Source organism: Chelonia mydas, chromosome 6 (genome assembly GCF_015237465.2).
Source record: "Chelonia mydas isolate rCheMyd1 chromosome 6, rCheMyd1.pri.v2, whole genome shotgun sequence".
Taxonomy (NCBI): Eukaryota; Metazoa; Chordata; order Testudines; family Cheloniidae; genus Chelonia; species Chelonia mydas.
In genome coordinates this window covers 2,357,087-2,379,325 of record NC_051246.2, presented here as the reverse complement: position 1 = coordinate 2,379,325, position 22,239 = coordinate 2,357,087, and the positions used below count along the sequence as shown (strand labels likewise).

The 22,239-nt window shown below is 46.8% G+C and overlaps 1 protein-coding gene across 1 annotated transcript; it reads left to right on the top strand.

Moving 5' to 3' along the window:
• The first annotated feature begins 9,307 nt into the window (after positions 1-9,307).
• On the top strand, positions 9,308-19,683 carry LOC119566233 (serine protease 33-like). Its single transcript, XM_037898629.2, has 6 exons — positions 9,308-9,467; positions 10,001-10,027; positions 12,401-12,563; positions 12,776-13,047; positions 18,583-18,752; positions 19,268-19,683. Exons 1-6 carry the CDS (start codon positions 9,308-9,310, stop codon positions 19,559-19,561), a joined length of 1,086 nt encoding a protein of 361 aa, XP_037754557.1. The 3' UTR covers positions 19,562-19,683.
• The last annotated feature ends 2,556 nt before the right edge of the window (positions 19,684-22,239 follow it).

Here is a 22,239-nt window from a genome sequence, read left to right as displayed (position 1 = left end):
ATAAGGACGAGGACAGATCAGTGATTTAGATGGATGTGGATCACATGTTAAACTGGGTGCGAGCAAACACTATGAGAATGATTAAAGGATTAGAAAACCTGCCTGAGAATGAAAGACTCAAGGAGCTAAATCTATTTCGCTTAAGAAGGTTAAGGGGTGACTTCACCCCAGTCTATAAATACCTAGATGGGGAACACATTTAATAATGGGCTCTTCAGTCAGGCGGATCCAACTGCTGAAAGTTGATGCTAGACAAATTCATATTGGAAATAAAGTGTACATTTTTAACAGTGAGTGTAATTAACCTTTGGAACAACATACCAAAGGTTGTTGTGGGTTCTCCCTCACTGACATTTTTTAAAGCAAGATCTGCAGTTTTTCTAAAAGCTCTGATCTAGGAGTTATTTGGGGGCAGGTCTCTGGCCTGTGTAATACCAGGGGTCAGACTAGCCAATCACAGTGGTGCCTTCTCACCTTAGAATTTATGAACCCTCCCGTGCTAACCTTACCCCCATTACAACCTTAGCTTTGCCAGAGCGCTATCAGTGGCCAGCTGTTCTTGGCACATTCAGTTGCTCACAAAACAGGGAAGTTAAAACCATAATACCGTAACCTTGACCCTTCCACTTTTTGGTTCGTTTCCCAGGACGCCCATTAATGGGGAATTCCACATAGAGCAGCATGAGAATTGTCGCACCCTGTTCACAGGCAGAATTCAGCAGCATCTATGTTTCCTTGAGTGGCTCATGAGAGGATGGGTCACACCTGTTCTCTCTCGATCTCGGGAGGGCGGAGGCAGGAGCCTTGTCTATAAAAATCTGCCCTGGCACATTCATTCCCCAACTGGGCTTTGTTCAGAGTGATGGAGCCAGCTGGGTTTGGCCAAGACAGGACCAGGCGAGGCTGGATCAAGGGGCATCTCTGCTCCCACCTGGCCACAGCACTGCTGGTGATGAGCCTGGTGCAGGGTGAGTGTGGGGTGGAGTGGAGATGAGAGACGGGGCCCTATCTCCCATGGGGAGGGGAGAGAGACACCGGCTTGAGGAGAAGGGAATTGGGCTAGTGAATAACAGGAGAATCCAACACCTTCACCCTTCATAGATACCCCTCCCCATTTAGCCCCTATTTCTGCATTCAGCCTTGAGCCACCCCATTCAGTTCAGTGGGGATTGTTAACTTTGGAACCTACAGATGGTGAGTTGAATAGGAACGCTAAGACTTTTAGCTGTTGCTGTGGATAGCAGGGCTGTTTCAGGAGCGTGGGTAGGTAGTAGTGGGATTTTATGTTTGTATTTTACCCTTTTTAAATAGCAGAAAGGAATGTCCTAACGTGCCATTGGTAAAAATGAATCAGCCAGAATTTGTGTCTGGGCTGATTTCAAGGCAGTAACAGACTTTTTAGGGTCACCACTTTGTTGTAGGTTTAGCATTTTAAAATAATTAAAAGAATGCAATGATTGTTTTGGGGTTTTTTTTTGGATTGCAACTTGACATTTTTGTTTAAAATGTTTTGTGTAAATTTAGTTTTGTTTTCTGTGTGAATAAGGAATGTGTGTGTAAAGAAATAAGTGTAAAGGCCATCACCAGACAGATGTTCTAGGAAGGAAGCAAAAACAGATGCAAGGATGCCAGGAGGCTGCAACCTGCCCCTATTGAAATGTCAAAAAAGGGCAAACGAACAACTCTAAAAATGAGACAGGCACCTATCAATGGGGACAAAATAGCTGTAATCAAAACCAGCATGGAATAGCTCTCTAAAAAAACTTATTGTTCATTTTTGATTTTGTTTGTTAAGAAAACAAGCACTTGTCAAACAACAATTGATTACAGCATCACGGTGCAAAACTCGTCGGTCCCAAAGAAGAAAAATCACTATATAAACAGGGGGCCTTGCCATAAAACTTTGGGTTCATCCTGCCAAGACTTCCCTGGAGCATCGTATTGTGACAGAAACCGGCTCCTCCCTTCCCGTGATCAAGCTAGCTGGCCACCAGTAACTAGTAACCAGTAACTAGCCCCTAGTAACTATAACATTGACTGGCAGGACAGTGTGTGTGTGTGTGTGTGTGTGTGTGTGTGTGTGTGTGTGTGTGTGTGTGTGTGTGTGTGTGTGTGTGTGCATATGCTACTTGTTGTATCTTCAATAAACGCGGCGTATTGCCCTTTCCCCTGAAAAAGATCCCATGTGCTTCTTATAAGCATAAGATTTTTGGTGGAGAATTGCAAAAAGGGGAAGACATGCACTGTAATTGTTGAAAATACTGCTAAAAGATATACCATATGTATAAAGTGATCGATCATTCGGGTGTGCACACCCCCGGTCATAGAAGTGCTGGGTAATAGGGAGAGAATTAGAGTCCTTGCTCTGACCCATCTGTTGGGGAAAACTATGCAAATAAGATATATGCAAACTGTGTATGTATACACCCCCCCAGTCGTAGAGGTGCTGGACCCTAAGGGGGAGAATTAGAGTCCTCGCTCCTACCCGTCTGTAGGGGAAAAATTGCATAGGTGAATATACCCTCAGTCGTAGCAGAATTGAGCCCAAAAGTTAGGGGGCTTCGCGTTCCCCCCTCCAGATCTGTGAGGCAGAGTTTTTAGTGGGTATCGACTGTTTGTGTTATGTAAGTCCCAGCACAAATAAGGCAAATAAGGAGTAGATTTCTGTAAGATCTCACTGTGAAGGATATAGAAGTGTGGAATACTGTTATGATTTCACAATTTAAAAATATAAAGGTTTAAGGAAAGGGACCATGAGGTGTGGGGGCTAGTTAAGGAGCCCACCCTCCTTGCTAAATTGCTAGTAGACCAAAGCCTGTGTCCATGAAAAGGGGTGGTTCAGTGAGGAAAGCAGGATCAGGCCCAGACAAGCAGGCAGGCAACAAATAAAGAGATTGGAAAACTTTCTGGGAGCCCTGAGGGCATAGTGGCAGGAGTAAGAAAAGGAGTAAGTGCAGGCCTGTGAAATTCAGATCCCTGAAACAATACTGGGAATGGTAATAGCTGAATTAATAAAGGTTTCATTTTAAAAAATAAGCAAGTAATTTTTTAAAAAAGGTAAGAAGTTAACTCTGCAGAGGCTGGAAGGAATTAAGCAGTTAAACTTTGTAAAAACATTTTTTTTAAAAAGTACTATAAAAAATTCTTGGTTTCTTTGCAGCCATTCTGAAGAGAAAATGGGCCCTTTTCCACAGGAATGTCTGAAAATAAGCCAGGCAAAAAGACAATCTAATTTAAGTCATTTGACTATGAACAAGTTAGTCAAATTTGCTAAAAAACATAAGGGGTTTCTATTGGAACTGAACTGCCCCCAAATTTATACAAATGTAATCTATGGACAGTTGTGTATAAATATATTGTGTAAATATGTGGAGTGTTTAGAACCTAAACCAAGACTCCTGGCTTGTAAAACTTTGCTTTGTATGTTTAAAATAAATTGGCTTTTGTTTTGTTTTTAAATAATACCATTAACGAATTCACCCTTTAACTCCCCTGTGTGGCCAGTTCTATAGGCAAAGAGCCAATCCTGGTGTTTAACCATTGATTATAGAAAAAATAAATAAGGGCACCATTCCTATGGCCCCTATTGTGGCTGAAATGACACAGGTCATACAAAAAGTGCAAGCCACATCTAAATATTTCTCAGTTATTGATTTGGCCAACCATTTCTTTGTCATACCCCTACATCCGGACTCACAAGATCGGTTTGCCTTTACAATAAAGGAGCAACAATGGACCTTTTGTCGATTGCCCCAGGGATATCACAACAGCCCGGCTATTGCCCACCAGCATGTGGTGGGTATGCTAGACCAGTTGAGTCCACAAGAAAGGCCTTTTGTGTTTTTGTATGTAGAGGACATTTTAATATTGGAGAAACTGAGGCACAAACTCAAACACTAACGGAAAATGTTTTGGCACTAATTCAGAAGACGGGGTTCAAGATAGCTTTAGACAAGGCTCAGTTGGAGGTATGTCAGGTTACATACCTGAGCATAGTTGTTAAACAAACAGGTAAATCAAAGGAAGGTAAGGGCACTGGTAAAAATTCCAGCCCTTACCGATGCCCACTCTTTAAAACTTCCGCTGAAGGAATTCCATTTTTTTAGACCACACATTTATGAATACGGTGCCATTAACTTAGAAGAGGAAGTCATTCAGGGATATTTAGACAGTGGATCAGCTCAGCACGCCGAGCTCCAAGCAATTTATCAGGCTTTAAGGCAACATGAAAATTCCCCACGGCCCGTGTAGATTTACGCTAACAGTGATTTTTGTGTGAAGGGGATACAGTTTTGGATTCATGACTGGTATAGGAATGGGTAACAAGCAGCAAATAGAAAGAATATTGTCTATTCAAAGGACTGGAAATAAATTTACCAGTGGGTAACAAAGAACCCTAAACAGTTGTAGATGCGGCATGTAAAGGCATACAGTAAAGGAACGGGTATGGAGGCCACCTGGAATTATCGGGTAAATACAATAGCCTGACAGCATGACATAGCAGTTGTGACCATATATATATCTGTGCGAATACATCTAAGCCAACAAAAAGCACGACAGACCGACCTAGCCAAGTTAAAAAAACAAAAGAAAATCTGGAGTTACTTAATATAGCCCATCAGTTTATGCATAAAAAACTGAAGGGACTTTAAAAAGGCGAAAGCAAGTAGCAAAATAAAAGTGGATAAAAATAATGTGAAATCATGGGTGCAAAATCATGTGTGTCGCGCTGAGGACAAGACCTGTCCTCCGCACTGGCAATCCATAACGCACCAATGAAGGCTTGGGCCGTAGCACAGGGTTCAAATTAATTTTATTCACAAATTGCCAAAAAGTAAGGAAGAATTCCAGTATTTATTGGTGATAATTAACTCCTTTTCAGGACTGGTGAATGCATTTCCTACTAAATATAACAGCACCAAGGTGGTAGTCAGAAAGTTCTTTAAGAAGGTAGTATGTAAATATGGCACTCCTGAAAGAATAAATTCTGACAATTGGGGAGCCTTTATAAAAATAAAAAATCTTTACAATAATAATACAAGCCCTGGGAATTAAACAAAAGCTCCATATACCATACCGGCCTCAGTCCTCAGGCCAAGTCAAGCGCACAAATCACCCTATTAAGGAAGCGCTCCAAAGGGTAGTAAATCACACACAAAAAACCTGGCCGGATAAACCGCTTCTAATTTTGGCTGCCATCCGCAGCAGTAATAAACTAAAAACAAAAATTCAACCCTTTCAAATTCTGTTTGGACATCCAATGCACCTAATAATTAATCCTAGTTACTTGGTACAGGGTCAAAAAAGAGAAAAGCTCTAATATAACCCAGCATAATTCTTTTCAATGGCTCAAACAGTTACAAAAAAATAAAACCACCCTCCAGTATAGGGTTAATCAGGCCATCGAACACATGAACAATAAAGTTCAGAAACAAAAGCCCACAAGAGCAGCCCTGTAAAAAACAGGGAACCAAGTCATGTACCTTAAAATGGAAAAAAGGGGTCACTCACTGGAATCAAAACGGATAGGCCCTTACTCCATAGTAGAGGGCCTTAGCCCATTGGTATACCACACTGAAAAAGATGGAAAACTGAAATGGGTCCATGTTTCACAAATTAAACTGTTTACATAAATCATGATGTTTGAATTCTTTGCAGAAAAGGACATCCCAGAACCTGACCCCGGGGCACTGCTTCACCACCAAAATTTTAATCCACAGCAAATGAGACCCCAGTGTAAGGTCTGGCTGTACCCGCTTCCGGGAACTTTTAGTGCCCAGATAATTAGAGTGACCATGGGAGAAGATGCAGCCCTCCTTATAAGCCAATATTTAAGGAATAATTCACTCCCCGCCAACCAATCATGAATTCCTACCTGTAATCCGGTAATCCTCATGGAATGGTATAATAAAAACACTAGCCAAATCTTAAAACCCCTAAAAAATACCAATATGTATGCCTAAAAATACCCCCGGAATTTAAAGTTCACCTTATAAACACCACAAAAATACCAAGCCACTGAGAAACGGGGGTTAAAATAAAGGGTCCCTATGGAGATACCACCTGGAGTTCCAGCTACCCACAATTACCATATCAGTGGAATGAGCCTGTTAAGACAGGAACAATACTAACAGTCATTGTGGGATACTGTCCAATACCCCCTAGTGAATTGAATCTCTGGTTCCCGGACACATGCACCAAAACCTGGACCAAAAACTATGCATTCAAAAAAGGTACCCCGATTAAAATAAAAAACAAAACAAAATTGTTTGTGACTCAAAGTAATCCAGCAAAAGTCTTTTAAAATCCACAATTAGTAAAAATAAAAATTGGTATAAACTGGACACAGTTAAACATGTCTAAATGAAAGCGTAAATGTTCACCCTACTCCCTTCCTATTATAACGGCCTAAATAAAACACATCAACACGCCAATGGCCGAGCAAAACAAAATACAGTAAACACCATATTAAAAAAATTGGTTTTAAAGCAAAAATTATAAATACTATAGACCTAAAGGTAATTCAAAATACGTTAAGTTCCTTGTCACAACTGCAAAATAGTCTCATTCACAAGCAGGCAAATACTACTGTAAACGAGGTACAAATAAGTCTAAAAAACTTAAAAGCAACGTAAAATACGTGGCTCTGGCTAAACACCACTTCCTAGCTGCTGTATAAACAAATAAAATTAAAAACTAAAACTGCCTTGGACATAAAATGTACTAAAATGCACATTGTTAGTTTAGTATCACTTAAACACAAAATGTTTTGGGTACTATCTAGGAATGTTTGGGTATTAATGCATCTTTTAAAGCAACAAAAAAGGTCCTTGTTTAAGACCTACAAATATAAATAAATGCAATATGTTTCCAGCATGGTTAAGCCTGATTTGTTATTAGTTGAAATTATTGTTAAAATTGCTCACCACCAGTCTGTAAAAACAAAAATATAAAAAGTAAGTCCGTTCCCAAAATTGACCATGGAATCCTTTTGGCTGCCCCAGGTATGGGTCAGTGGGCCAAAAAAAGAGAAGAAATTATTGGACTTCCAAGGGTGTCCCAAGTAAAGCCCTCAAAAATGGATGTGCTTGTCCCTATCTGTCAACACAAAACCACGCAGCAAAAACACATAACTGGAAACGTGTGTCTAAAACAAACTAAAAAATGTGACATGTTTTGTACAACGAACAATGTGCACGTGTTACACCCTGGGAAACGGTATTGTGGGAGGATGCAAGTATTAGCCAACCCCCAATAACTACATGTAAATGTAATGCCCATGTATTATATACTAGCAATCACAGGGACTATTTACCAAAAATAAAAAAAGCAGAGAGCACCGTAACCGACACCCCGGTTAATTTCTCTGTTCCCCTTGGCCTAAATTAGCACAAACTAACTAATCTAATCTAACTAATCACTTGTTGTCAAAAACAAAGGTGACTCAGTTTTTACAACAAACACAAAAAAATATTTTAAAAGCATGTCATTCAAATATTACATGCAAATAAAGACATGCTAAAAATTGCTTTAAATTTAAAAAAAAACCCACTAACAGCCTATCACTGGTATGACATTTTTACAGGCTGGTCCCCGACCTCTAAAAGCATATTGTCTATTATGTTTCACCCGTTACTAGTTGTGTTAATATTGTCCTGTGTTTGCTTGTTGGAAATGTGTTGTATGTGCTGTTAAACAAAAAGAAATGTTTGTTAAATTACAACCACAAGGTCAAATTGCCTCTCAGTATATTGCTATAAAACAGTTTAATAAAATATGACCCACGCAAGAATTGTTCTTGAGGGGCCAAAAGGGGGACATGTAGTAGTAGGATTTTATGTTTGTATTTTACCCTTTTTAAATAGCAGAAAGGAATGGCCTAATGTGCGATTGGTCAAAATGAATCAACCAGACTTTGTGTCTGGGATGATTTCAAGGCAGTAACAGACCTTTTAGGGTCACCACTTTGGTGTAGGCTTAGCATTTTAAAATAAGTAAAAAAATGGAATGATTGTTGTTGGTTGTTTGCATTGCAACTTGAGGTTTTTGTTTAAAATGTTTTGTGTAAGTTAGTTTTGTGTGTGAATAAGGAATGTGTGTGCAAAGAAATAAGTGTAAAGGCCATCACCAGACCAGATGTTCTAGGAAGGAACCAAAAAACAGACGCAAGGGTGCCAGGAGGCTGCAACACGCCCCGATTGAAATGTCAAAAAAAGGCAAAATTAACAACTCTAAAAATGAGCCAGGCACCTACCAATGGGGACAAAATAGCTGTAATCAAAACCAGCATACAATAACTCCCTAAAAAACTTTATAAAAAACAAAAGAAAAAAAAATGTAAAACAAGCACTCAAACGACAATTAATTACAGCATAATGATGCAAAACTCATCAGTTCCAAAGAAGAAATGTCACCACATAAGCAAGGTGCCTTGCCATGAAACTTTGGGTTTGTCCTGCCAAGACTTCCCTGGAGCATAGTGTCGTGACCGGCAGGACCCGGCTCCTCCCTACCCGTGATCAACCTAGCTGGCCACTAGATTGATCCGGACTCTGGACTGGTAACTATAAGATCGACTAGCAAAACAATGTACGTGTGTGTGTGTGGTGTAATTAAATGCATATGCAAATTGTTGTATCTTCAATAAACGCGGCTGTAGTAGGTTGAAGGCAGGGTACCTTGCCAGCAGGGTCCGGGAAGGGCCAGTCCACCTCACTCGATCTCCGGACTTTGCTTGCTGGAGGCAGGGGGGAATCAGCGAGCCCTGTCAAAGTATGGCTCCAGCCTGCACTCAGATGGAGCTGCAGATAGCCAATTCAGGGTGGGGCAGCAAGCACAGTCCCTTGGCTAGGGCGTGCATGCAGGCAGAGCAGCAAATAGGCACGTAGCCCAGGCTCTGGTTCAAGGCCAGGTGGAAAACAAAGTCACTCAGCTCCAACCCGCACTCAAAGTCAGTTAACTCAGGCTTTCATTCAGCTAGCCTAAGAGAGGGGGAGACTGTCACGCACAGCTTGGGTGGCAGCGGGGGACGCAGGCCCTCCCACTCCACTGCGTCCCGGCCCAGGGCCCTAAGGGTAGTGGCGGGGTCTGCCACCATGTCAGAGGGGATCCAAGTCACAACACGCTGTCTCACCCTCTGCCAGCATTGCAGCCAAACAGGGGTCTTCTACCCCTGGGCCACTTCCACACTCCCCCTCCAAGGGTACATGCTGATCCGGTGAGGCAGTGGTCCCCAGCCTTTCTTGTGGGAGGAGCATATGGCTATTCCCAGAAGACTGTGGCGGGCGCCGGGCACCCTGCCGCCGAAATGCCACCGCCAAGAAGCAGCAACGGCAAGAAGCGTTGCCGGCAAAATGCCGCGGAGAAATGGCAGCGCTTCTCGGCAGCATTTCGGCAGCGGGGTGTCCTGCGGGCGCACAAAAATGCCCCGGTGGGCGCCAGCGGGCACCATGTTGGAGATCCCTGTGGTGAGGTAAGGTGATCGGCAGGGGCTCAGTTGCCAGCAGCAGCTTTGCCGGGGTTGGGCCAGCCATCTGTCTCCTGCGGGGCCGGGTCATCCAGCAGTCCAGGTGGTCCGGGCCAGTTGTCTGCACTCGGCAGGCCTGCTGCCACCTCCCAGCATGAGAGCTTAGGGGAAGCATCTGTCCCCTCCAGTGGCTGGCCCCCAACTGAGCGTCTGGGTCTCACCTTTATACTTCCAGCCCCGCCCCTTGGCTTCCAGGGGGTGGAGCTAGGGGGTAGGGCTCCACCCATCAGGGGGTGGAGCCACCTTCTTCCTCTGTGTGTGCGGCACGCCAGTCCATGTCACTACAGGGGCATATTGCTCTTTCCCCTGAAAAAAATCTTATAAGCAAAACAGGAGGAGCCTCAGAACTGTGGATGAAGATATTGGCACCCATTCCCCCAGACACAGCTTGTTAGACACCAGGAATGACTGAATAGCCCCTCTCCCCCACAGACACACAGTCATAGCTTTCTTTTCTCTTCGTTTGCTCCACAGGTGCTCCAGTGAGTCAGAATCCAGCAGGTAAGACACCCGTGGCAGAATGCGAGACTTACCTGCCCTGGTCATTTGGAATGAGAATTAGGTGGGGGGCCAGGGAATACTATGCTGTGATTGGGTGTACCAAGCCCGGAGGCCTTGCTGAATGCCTCACAGTCCTACCCCACCCCACCCCAGGGAAGAGGAGTAGAGGTGAATCCTCCAAGCTGCCTAGAGAGGCTGTGGGGAAGCAGCCAATCAGAGAGAGGCTGCAGGGAGCTGCCAACCTGAGCCCAGCAGGCTCCTATAAAAAGGAGCTGTTGGACAAGGCAGAGCAGTGTCTCTCTGGAGCCTGAGAGCAAGGATGGTGGTCCTGGCTGGCTGGAGCCAGGCTGCAAGGAAGGGACTGGGGCTAAAAGGGAAGTGGGCCAGGGAAATGCAGTAGCAAATAGTTAAAGGGAAGCAGCTGGTGGCTACTGTTTATAGGGTCCCTGGGTCAAGACCTGGAGTATTAGGCAGGCCCAGGTCTATCTCTGCCCCATAGTCCCAGTGGCTAACACCCTGAGCAAGGGAATAGCCCAGAGAGGGGGCTGTAGACCTGGAAGAGGGTCAGTAATGGTGGGACTTCTTAACCCCCAGAAAGGGGCTGATCTATAGACAGGGACCCTCGGGACAGGGCTGCAGGCTGACACCAGTGAGGGTACTGTGATAGGCCCTGTTGAGCTAGAACTGAGCTCAGGGACAGGGCTGAGGGTCAGAGAACAATGGAGGGTGCTGTGATAGGCCCTGTTAGAGTGTGTACCCTGGAAGGGGTCTGTTTTGTGTTCGTTTCGCTTACGGACTGTGAGTGACTCGGCCGGAGGGTGAGTCACTGAAAAACCTTCCTAGGAAGGTTAACGGCCAGCCAGGGATCACCGCGAGCAGCGTAGCAGAGAGAGTGCCGGCACATGGACCCTCAGTAGGAGGCTCTCCGGATACCCAAGAGGATCCCACCACAGACACACACACAACTTGTTACCCAGTCATTTCAACTTGGACACACTGGATTAGATAAAACAAAAAAACCTACAAAGAGAGAGATTTTAAGTGAGTATAAGTAAAGAGGCATAAAAGTCTGAAATAGTTACAAGAAAAAGAAAGATAAAACACCACTAATGTCTAACTTAGCAGACTATGTTAAATTTGAAGAAAAGTTTTACTCACCACATGATCTCAACAGCCTTACTGGCCAAACTTTTTTGGCTAGGACCCCTGCCTCTGTTTAATGGCTGCCTTCTTTGTCCCTTCTTGTGCAGTGAATCAATGGACAGAGAGAGAGGGAGAAGGGGGGGGTATCTAGGGGTGTCTGCCTCTACTTTTTATAGTCCTGTCCCCCTTCTGAGATGCAGTTCCAGCTGGGAGTAGGGTGACAGGCCTTCTGTGTATGTGGGAAGTCCAGGCTGTTTCTTTGCTAAGATATACATTTTTCACCTGTCCCTTTTTCCTGCCAAAGAGTGGCTGTTTATCAGGCAATGGCCCATTGGCCTTGTTTACACCTGGATGAGGAGTCAGCTTGCCCTGTGTCTCTGAGGAGCTGGTTTGGCCACTCCCCAGACTTGGAACATGTTTGAGTAACGTCATACAGGGGAATCTTACAACTTCACATGCAAAGTGGCCACACAGGTTTTACCAGGACAATACTGACCAGCAAATTATGACTTTTCCAACAATACCTCACAGGGCAAACTTTGTGCAGAGATTATTACAATAGCACACCCAGGGGCATATTCTGCCACAGTGTCTAAGTGCTGGTGGTTAAGGAGAGGTTGGTGAGGGGGAAAGCAGTGAGCGGGGGCGGGGGGGTGCTGTTTCCACAGACGCAGTGGATTGCTGTGCATTGCGGGTGTACAGAAGACAGGGGACTGGTCACTGGAGTGTAACGGAGTTGGGTGTGCAAATTGCTGCCTGCAGAGGGATCGAGCAGGGCTCACAGAGTGCCTGAGAGGCCAGCAGCTGGTGGCTGGGAGAGTTTCCCCTGGTAGGCACATCAAGGGCTCCCTCCCACTGGGAGCAGGGGGTAGTGGTGCAACCGGGACACTCTGGATCACCCGGAAAAGTGTCATAGCGCTCGTGGGAGTTGGAATGGCACAGGTAAGGTGCCCGCAGCAAAACACCAGCGTTCCCTGCCCTGGACATGTGGACACAGAATGTGTCCGGGAGCCAGGACTCCTGGGTTCTCTCCTGGCTCTGGGAAGGGGACTGGAGTCTGGTAGGTTAGAGCAGGGGAGTCTGGGATATAGGACTTCTGGGTTCTTTTCTTGGCTCTGGGAAGGGAAGGAGTTGTTCTTTTATCTTCAGGTCATACTAATAATTATTTACACTCTCCCCACTTTTGCTCCCTTGCCCAGGGATAATATATTTCCCATCTTTTCTTCCCAGTCTTTGGAAAGCAGTTGGTCTCAGGGCGCATCTTCAGTGGTCAAGATGCCAAGGACGGGGCCTGGCCCTGGCAGGTCAGCGTGCAGAGATACACCTCCCACATCTGCGGAGGTTCACTCATCTCTGAGAGCTGGGTGGTGTCAGCAGCTCATTGCTTCCCTCAGTGAGTACCCCAGGCAGGGCAGAGACAGTGACTGTAGATGCTCTGGAAAGACTCCCTCTCCCGTTCCACTGGCTTCCTGTTGTGCAACATCCCTGTGTGGATGTTCCCCAGCTGCTCCACCCCAGAGCTGCCTGCATCTCAGTGCCAGGCGAGCCATGCCTGTGAGGCATTGCTGGGTGGCTTTTCCCTAATCAGATTTTTTTTTCATCCAGGTCTATACCCAGTTCAGCGTATCGGGTGCAGCTGGGAGAAAACCAGATTTATGGTCAAACCCGCATCCACTCGTTCTCATTGGTGAAGCAGATCATCCCCCATCCCAGTTATAACAATACCACTCACCAGGCCGACATCGCCCTGGTGGAGCTGAAGAATCCGATTTCGTTCACAGCCACCATCCGCCCTGTGAGTCTCCTTGATGCCTCCGTCCGTATGCCCGATGGGAAGCCCTGCTGGGTGACTGGCTGGGGGAAAACTCTCCCACTAAGTGAGTATGACTTGTACCTCCTAGAGGGGTGGAAGGGTATGAAAAGGACCCAGCACCAAACAAAGGTTATAGGTTGGAGGATTGCAGCTTCATATGTACACAGATGGCCTGTGAGTTACAGGATTACACGGTTAAACAGTCACCGTCACAGCTATATGGTTATACCGCCACGGTTTTATGGTTGTACAGTTATGCAATGATAGGTATATGGTGCAGATGTGATGGAGACCTGTGGTGCAGTTCCCTTTCTGCTTATGGTGCCTCCTGCTGGTCGCTCTGGGGATTAGCTCAGTCTTTCAGCTACTCTCTGCTCAGCGGTCTCTGCACTCATCTTCTCTCCCTATGCGGCCTATCTCGGTGCTGCCGCTTCCAGTCCATGACTTCTCCCTATGGCCAGTTCACTGTGTCTCTCCCCCTTCCAGGGAAATCAGTCTTTCTGCACCAGCTGTCTGTCTGGCATCTCCAGTGCCCTGACTCACTGTCCTACCAGCTGCCCCCCTCTCTTGCTAGCTACCTGGATTTTTACAGGCCCTGCCCGTTCCTGTCCAGGATAGCCTGTTCCTCATCAGTTACATAAGAGCGGCCATACTGAGTCAGACCAAAAGTCCAGCTAGCCCCGTGTCATGTCCTCTGACAGTGGCCAGTGCCAGGTGCTTCAGAGGGAGTGAACAGAACGCAATTATCAAGTGATGCATCCCCTGTCGCCCATTCCCAGCTTCTGGCAAACAGAGGCTAGGGACACCATCCTGGCTCATACCCATTGATGGACCTATCCTCCATGAACTTATCCAGTTCTTTTTTGAACCCTGTTCTAGTCTTGGCCTTCACAGCATCCTCTGGCAAGGAGTTCCACAGGTTGACTGTGTGTTGTGTGAAGAAATACTTCCTTTTGCTTGTTTTAAACCTGCTGCCTATTCATTTCCTTTGGTGACTCCTAGTTCTTGTGTTATGAGAAGGAGTAAATAACACTGCTTTATTTACTTTCTCTACACCAGTCATGATTTTATAGACCTCTTTCATATCCACCCTTTGTCGACTCTTTTCCAAGCTGAAAAGTCCCAGTCTTATTCATCTCTCCTCATATGGAAGCTGTTCCATACCCCTAATCATTTTTGTTGCGCTTTTCTGAAACTTTTCCAAGGCCAATATATCTTTATGGGGATGGGTGACCACATTTGCACGCAGTATTCAAGATGTGGGCGTACCATGGATTTATATAGCGGCAAGATGATATTTTCTGTCTGATTATCTCTCCCTTTCTTAATGATGACCAACATCCTGTTAGTCTTTTTGATTCCTGCTGCACACAGTTTTCAGAGAACTATCCACAATTATTCCAAGATCTCTTTCTTGAGTGGTATCAGCCCATTTGGACCCCATCATTTTATATGTATAGTTGAGACTATGTTTTCCAATGTGCATTACTTTGCATTTGTCAACATTGAACTTCATCTGCCATTTTGTTGCCCAGTCACCTTGGTCTGTGAGATCACTTTGTAACTCTTTGCAGACTGCTTTGGACTTAACTATCTTGAGTAGTTTTGTATCACCTGCAAATTTTGCCACCTCACCGTTTACCCCCTTTTCCAAGGCATTTATGAATATGTTCAATAGGACTGGTCCCAGTACAGACCCCTGGGGGACACCACTATTTACCTCTCCCCATTCTGAAAACTAACCGTTTATTCCTACCCTTTGTTTCCCCCTCTTATCCCATCACAGCTTACTTTTCTTAAGAGCTTTTGGTGAGGGACCTTGTCAAAGGCTTTCTGAAAATCTAAGTACGCTATATCCACTGGATCATCCTTGTCTACCTGCTTGTTGACCCCCTTGAAGAATTCTAGTAGATTGGTGAGGTGTGATTTCCCTTTTCAAAAACCATGTTGACTCTTCCCCAACAAATTGTGATTATCTATCCGTCTGACAATTTTGTTCTTTACTGTAGTTTCAACCAGTTTTCCTGGTACTGAAGTTAGGCTTACAGGCCTGTAATTGTCAGGATCGCCTCTGGAGTCTTTTGAAAAAATTGTTGTCACAGTAGCTATCCTCCTGTCATGTGGTACAGAAGCTGATTTAAATGATCGGTTACAGACTACAGTTAATAGTTCTGCAATCTCACATTTGCGTTCCTTCAGAACTTTTGGGTGAACACCATCTGGTCCTGGTGACTTATTACTTATTGTAAGTTCCCTTCTGCACCTTGCAGGGCCTGTTCGGCCACTGCCAGTTTCTCCAGCAGCTCCCTCACCTGCTCCTCAGACTCCAGCCATCCTTTTTCCTTCAGGGTTTGGGTCATGTTTTATTTCTGTGGTCATTCCCTTTTTGATCTGGTCCCTTTCTGTTCCAACCATCATCTTCCATTTCCTTATTACCCCCAGACAAGAGCCTGGATGGAATACCTTTTCTGCCCCCTCCACCGCCCCACATTCTCAGTACAGTATTACTGTTATGGGCTTCATGTTCCCTCGTCCTGGGATCCTTACCCTTCTCTGAGCCACTCCTTTTTGTTTTTTGTTTTTAATTATAGGGGCAGTTCTTTTTTTATGTGTTCCACCTCCCCACATGGAAAACAGCACCCTCCTCTACCTACCCTCTTAGCTGGTGGGACTCTTTTGGGTCCCCTTACAACTCCCACTGCCTGGGGAACTTCTTTTTCACAACATAAATAGGGGCACTCCCTTTTTAGGTGTCCCCTCTGACCCACAGGCATAACAGAATTTTGGCTGGGCCTCTGACCTCCTGGCCTTGGACCTGTCCCTCTTGGTCCCAGTCCCTCCAGCCTTCCCCCTATCTTCTCTCTCTGACATTTAAATAAGTAATGCTGCCACTCCAAAATATTCAGCAAGTATTTCTCCAGGCACAAGTTTGCCTCCCTCAGTGTTTGTTGTTCACAAGAACCTGCTTCAATAGGGCCTGGATCTGCCCTTGCTGTTTGTCTATCCCCTTCATTGGGTTTGGCAGGTCGGGGCCCAGTCTGGGAGAGTATTGCTGCCCTCTGCAAAGAAGGCCTCTGTCCAAGGTGACTCCATTATCTTTTTCTCTTATCTCCTCACCTCAGTGGCCCACACTCTCCAATTGCATTGAGGTGACCGTGCTATACAGTGTCTCTTGGTCCCTTTGCATCAGGGCCTGCCAACTCTTACAGCCCTGCACCCGATGTTCAGTCCTCTGAATTGTCCCCTTACCTCAGGGGAAGACCGAGTGCCCGCATTCTCCACCACTTGTGTTGGGGTTTCCTCTGCTTGTGGTGCCTCTTGCTGGTTGCTCTGGGGATTAGCTCAGTCTTTCAGCTGCAGCCTCCTCTGCATCTCTCCACCCATCTTCTCTCTGTATGTGGCAGCTCTCGGTGCTCCCACTTCCAGTCCATGGTCACTAAGTCCCTCCGCTTCTGGGAAAACAGTATTTCCAGACTGCCTGTCTGGCTGGTATCTCCAGTGCCCTGAGCCACTGCCCAGTGGCTGGTAGGGGAACCCAGGCCCACTCTCTACATGGGGTTCCATCCCAGAGACCCTATAACATGCAGCCTAGGCATGTATTGCCTTAGACCTTGTTATTGCTTCCCTGGGCTTTTTCCTACCTAGCTGGCTCCCCACTTCTCTGGGTTCACCCGTTTCTCCACTCCCTCCTCTCAGGGAGTCTATGCAGCCTGACCTTCCTCCAGCCACAAACACTCCTTCCTCTTTCCAGGGAGTGACTGCCCTTCCCAGCAGCTGCTCCCACCTCTTGCCAGCTACCTGGCTTTTGACAGATCCTGCCTGTTCCTGTCCAGATGAGACTGTTCCTCATCATTTAACTCCCTAGCTCGCAGCCTAGTTAGTATCTTGGGCCCATCTGGCCACCCCAGCTCTTGCCGGGAAAGTGTGCGGTGCACACCCCATCACAAGGTCTATAAAATCATGAATGGTATGGAGAGAGTGTATGGGGAAGTGCTATTTACCCCTTCACATAACACAAGAACCAAGGATCACCCAAAGAAGTTAATAGGCAGCAAGTTAAAAACAAACAGGAAATACGTCTTCACACAATGCACAATTCAGCTGTTGGAACTCAACCCCAGAAGCTGGGACTGGATGAAAGGGATGGATCACTCGATAATTTGCCCTGTTCTCTTCATTCCCTCCGAATGCAACTGGACACTCTTGGAAGACAGGATACTGGGCTAGATGGACCATGGGTCTGACCCGGTATGGCCGCTCTTATGGTTAAACAGCCACAGTTGTACTGTGACACAGTTATATAGTTATACAGCTGCACAGTTATACAGGCATCATTATACACAGATCTGGAATGATTTGGGGTTTTTTTCAGTCAATGTTGATTTCACAGTACATACCCAAACCACCAAAAAAATTTCTATCGGTAATAATCTACATTTAAAGATAGGCAAAGAATAATGAGGTTTGAGAACTTATTAGAGTTTGATTTAAGGACGTTTACTTTGTATTTTTTTGACATGGTATATTGACAATTTGTGTGTTTTAAGGTTATAAAGCTTTAATTATTTGAATCTCAACCGCTACTGTCATTATATAATTATTGCCTGACCCCCTCCCATAATCTTCCACAACTGTGAAAGTTTAAATCAATAAAAATGAAAAAAAGTTTTACCCCATAATTTTGCACAACCGTGAACATTTAAATTGATGATCAAAAATTTCTTAACAATAATTTGATGGATACTATTTTTAGTTATGTTATGGGGGATTTAATTCCTGGCACAATGAATGGATGTCCATGTTTGAGGTGTGTGCGTGCGCCCTAATATGGGTTTCAAACCACTCCTCTTGGTGTAGTTGGCACCTGTATATTTACTGATGCAGGCTCAAGACCAACAGGAAGCAGTGTCAGGGTGAGCCAAGCAGCTGGCATCAAGCAGTATCAAATCGCAAACCTAGTTGTAGCACTGGCCTGGAACTGAGCAGCATCTGCTCAGAGATTTAAACCCATTGAACCAAATCAGGGCAAATTGGTGTGTAAACAAAGGGAAGAATTTTCAAATGCATCTACAAGTCATGGTTTCAAAGGGATTTAGGCACTTAAAGGCACAGACAGGCTCCTAACAGGGTATTCATGCAGGTAAGGCACCTAATTCCCTTTGACTCTCCATTAGACTTTCGTTGCAAAGTGCCAGCTTTTGTAGTTGCCTTGGAGCTTTTCAAAATCCCACTGGGCGCCTTCCTGTGTCCATAGGTGCCCAATTCCCTTTGACAATCTGGCCCCAAGTGTCTATAATAAGACTTAAGATCCGAAATCAGTTCAGGGCTGCAAAGCTGAGCAAAGCAACCCTTAAAATACTTTTCAAATCTGGGTTGCTGCCTTTAGCTGGTGTTAAACTGGCCAACTGCCCCCCGCTCCCTCCAACCCACTGATCCCACTCAACTCCCAGGCCAGGGATAGAACCCAGGAAACCTGGATCCCAGCCCCTCCCAACCCCACTCCTCTCTCAGATCTGGGAATTTCTTATAGACCCTTAATGTGACAGCTTTTTATGTGACTTCCACTCATGCCACCCTGCCCTCGCGCCTTTCGTTGCAGACAATTCCTCCGTAGCGGAGACGCTGCAGGAGCTGGAGGTGCTGACAGTAAGCTCCACGATCTGCAACGATCATTTCCGGGAAGCATTAGGAAGGCCTGTGGGTGACAATCCCATCAAAGATGACATGATGTGTGCCGGGCCGAAGAAAGGCTATAAAGGGACTGCCTGGGTGAGATTCTCTAGACTCTGACTGAGATTGGGAGACCCCTTTTGTGCTCGGCAATACACAGACCCCCAAAAAGATCAGGGTTCCCTTTCTCCTGGGTGCTGGACAGACACCCCCCAAGGGGCGACCCTATTGTTCCTGACCCATTGTCCCTGTTTGTTCAGTGTTGTGTGTTGGGGGGACCCACCAAACAGTGGGCCTGGATGGAGGGGCTGAGCCCTGACTTCATTCCCCAGGGTTTAGACAAGACACACCTCTTGGCTTGAGGTTGTGACCATAGAGTATAAAGTCATCAGGGTCCATCAGCCCATCCAGTCGGGCCTACTGTACAACCAAGCACACCTGCAGCCAGATACCCCTTCACTGAGCCCAAAGACTTGTGTCTGGGTAAAGCATTTCACAGAAAGGCAGCCAGCAGGGATGTGAAGCAATTGAGAGATGGAGACTCCACCATGGCCCTTGTGGATGATGGAGACTGGTCCCCTCCATTCGAACCCCATTTCTTTCCCTCTCTCTAGGGTGATGGTGGGGGACCCCTGATGTGTGAAGAGGATGGGACATGGTACCTTGCTGGGATTGTGAGCTGGTTCCTGTCGAGGACAGTTAATGGGTTAACCAGTATTATCCCCGGTTACCCTGGAGTCTACATCCGCCCGAATGCCTACAACGATTGGATCAAGGCAAACGTGCCTGGTGTGACTTTCGCGGAGCCGAACTTTGCTCTGAGCAGTCTCACTCCAAATGGCACTGGTCCCTCTGCCACCATCCTCAGGGTCCTTCTCCTCACTGTGTTTCTGCGGCTGACCCTGTGACCCCCTTCCTATATTGGGTCCCCATCCCACACCAGCCCTTCCTCATCCTTGGTGCAGATAGACCATGTCACCTGGGACACTAGACCCCGGTGATCACATCCTACACACTATTGTAACAATCTTTGTGCAAAATACTCCTTGTGAGGTATCATTTGAAAAGTAAAAACTCTCTGATCATTCATATCCTTGTGTGAGGTATGTACACAAGTGATATTAAGGGTTATGGACATACACTGGAGTGATCACTAAAATGTGCTCAAACCAGATGTATCAGGGGCGTTGTTAAATAGGTCTATCCCAAGGAAAGGACCGTGTGTTTATCTCCATTTCCATACAAGCAGCATGCAGACCCAGCAAATTAACAAGGGGTGGAGGCAAACCTCACACTAATAAGTGTGGGAGAAGACAGCCTGGTGGCTAGAAGCTCGGTCGGGGTTTTACTTTTCCAAAGAATCATTTGCAAAGATTTACTGGGCTATAAAAACAGGGGGGCTCAGATAAGCAACTGAGTAAACTGATTGCATACGATATTCCTGCATTAGAAGCGTATATGGAGCGAGGTCTTTTCTGAGCGAGGTCTTTTCTGAGCGGTGATGAATGTCATTGTGAAATGTCTGTAGTAACACAGTAGGGGGAATTATGGACACGCATTGATACTAAGTTTGAAAGTGTGCGACCAGACAAAGGGAGGAGCCATTCCTGCCCAGAGGAGGGGGAGCTATTTACCTGTCTCTTAGGTAGATTAAGCCTGGTGGGATGAAAACAATGGAAGCCCCATTTACACACAAGGGGACGGGAAGCCCCAGGAAGGAAGAACAGCCTGAGGCCATCCTGCACCTTCAAACAAACTTGTTGAACTTTGGGAGAGATAAGCCAGGAGAGAAGCCGCCTTTGGCCTCCATCACTACACGCTGTGGCAGGGCCCCTCCTCCATCTGAACAGGCTGAGCACTTCCCCCTGCATTAAATCAACCCCACTCTGTCCAGTGTTTGTCTGCCCCCTTGGTTACTATTGATCAATCATCTCCGGCTAGGCATGGGGCAGGCTCAAGCACTGCTCCTTCACCAGACAACAGAAACAAATTCACTAACACAAAATAAAGGGGGACCTCTTTCCCTGCCCCCTGGCTGGGGGGTGTTGTCCTGTTGTTGACCCTGGGGTGCCAGTCCTTCCCCTAGACAGGCATTCAGTTTGATTCTTTCCCCTGCTGGGAGGACAGCAGCCTCTCACCCTGGAGCAGCCGATCCCCCAGTCGTCACTGGTGTCCCTAGCTGAGCTGAGGTAATTCCTTCTCAGTTTAGAGGAAAAAGGGCCTTTATCATTCTAGGGCTAACATACCTACCATCCACCACCCTCCTGCTGGGATGAGTTCTTGGGGAGCGGAGTCCTCCCTCTGTCATGTCGGCGAGCTGTACTCACTTTGCTACCCAAGAAGGGAGACCGCCGCGACCTTCGGAACTGGCATCCCCTCTCTCTCATCAGCACAGATTACAAAGTCATAGCAAAGGCCATCTCACTGTGCCTGGGGTCTGTGCAGGCAGACGTGGTCCATCCAGATCTGACATACACCGTCCTGGGCTATTCCATCTTTAATAATCTGTATTTGGTCCAGGTCCTTTTGGAGCTTGGGTGTAGGGATGGTCTGTCATTTGCCCTCCTGTCCCTGGACCAGGAGAAGGCATTCAACAGGATGGACCACAGGTATCTCCTGGGCACTCCGCAGGTGTTTGGCTTCAGGTCCCAGTTCATGGGTTTTTGCCAGGTGCTGTACACCTGTGCGGAGTGTTTAGTCAGGCTCAACTGGACCCTGACCAAGCTGGTCAGCTTCAGGCAAGGGGTACAGGAGGGCTGTCAACTGTCAGGCCAGCAGTACCCTCTGGCAATCAAACCCTTCCTCTGTTTCTTCCATTGGGGGTTGACGGGGTTGGTGCTCCTTGACCCGGAGTTGTGGCAGCCACGGAGAGGGCAGATCTCCTCATGGAGCCCCTGCTACGCAACCCCCAACTCGGTGTGCAGGTGGTGGAGTCCCCCTTGGTGCACCAGAGCTTGGTCCTGGCAGGAGTCACCAGAATCGGAGACCTCCTGGACTTCGAACTGGGAGCCTGGTGGATCCCCTGATGCTTGCTCAATGCATGGGGCTCTCCGCCCTTCATACTCCCCGGCACGTATTTCAGGACGTGAGGGCAGCCTTACTGCCCACTGCTCAGGTTTACCTCAAGCAGGTCCTGCAGAAGGGTGCTCCCTGCCCACCCCACACCCGGGCCCTCTGGATCTCTTCATAGGGCCCTTTCCCCATGAACCTCCCTTCCCCAGCTGTCCCACCCAGACACCTTGAGCTGCCTGCGTGACCTGCAGCCAGTTTGCTTTCGAACCACACCAAGGGCACATCTGTACACGCTCATGCTCCATACTCTCCATTTCCTCACCCTCGTGTCCCACCCTGATACTAAGTGGTGGGACCTATTGCCACTTATTGAGGGTGAGGAATCCCGGTGGGCCCAGTCTTGGTCCCACAGCCCACCAGGCATATTGGTTGATGGCCCCTTCATGGAGCCAGGAGTACGGACGTGTACCTGTCGCGGTTCACCCCTGTCCCCGATGCTTGTCCCTTTTGCGGTGTGAGGGAGCCCCTGGCGCATGCCTACGTTGAGTGCACTAGCCTTTTCTGGCTCCTCCTA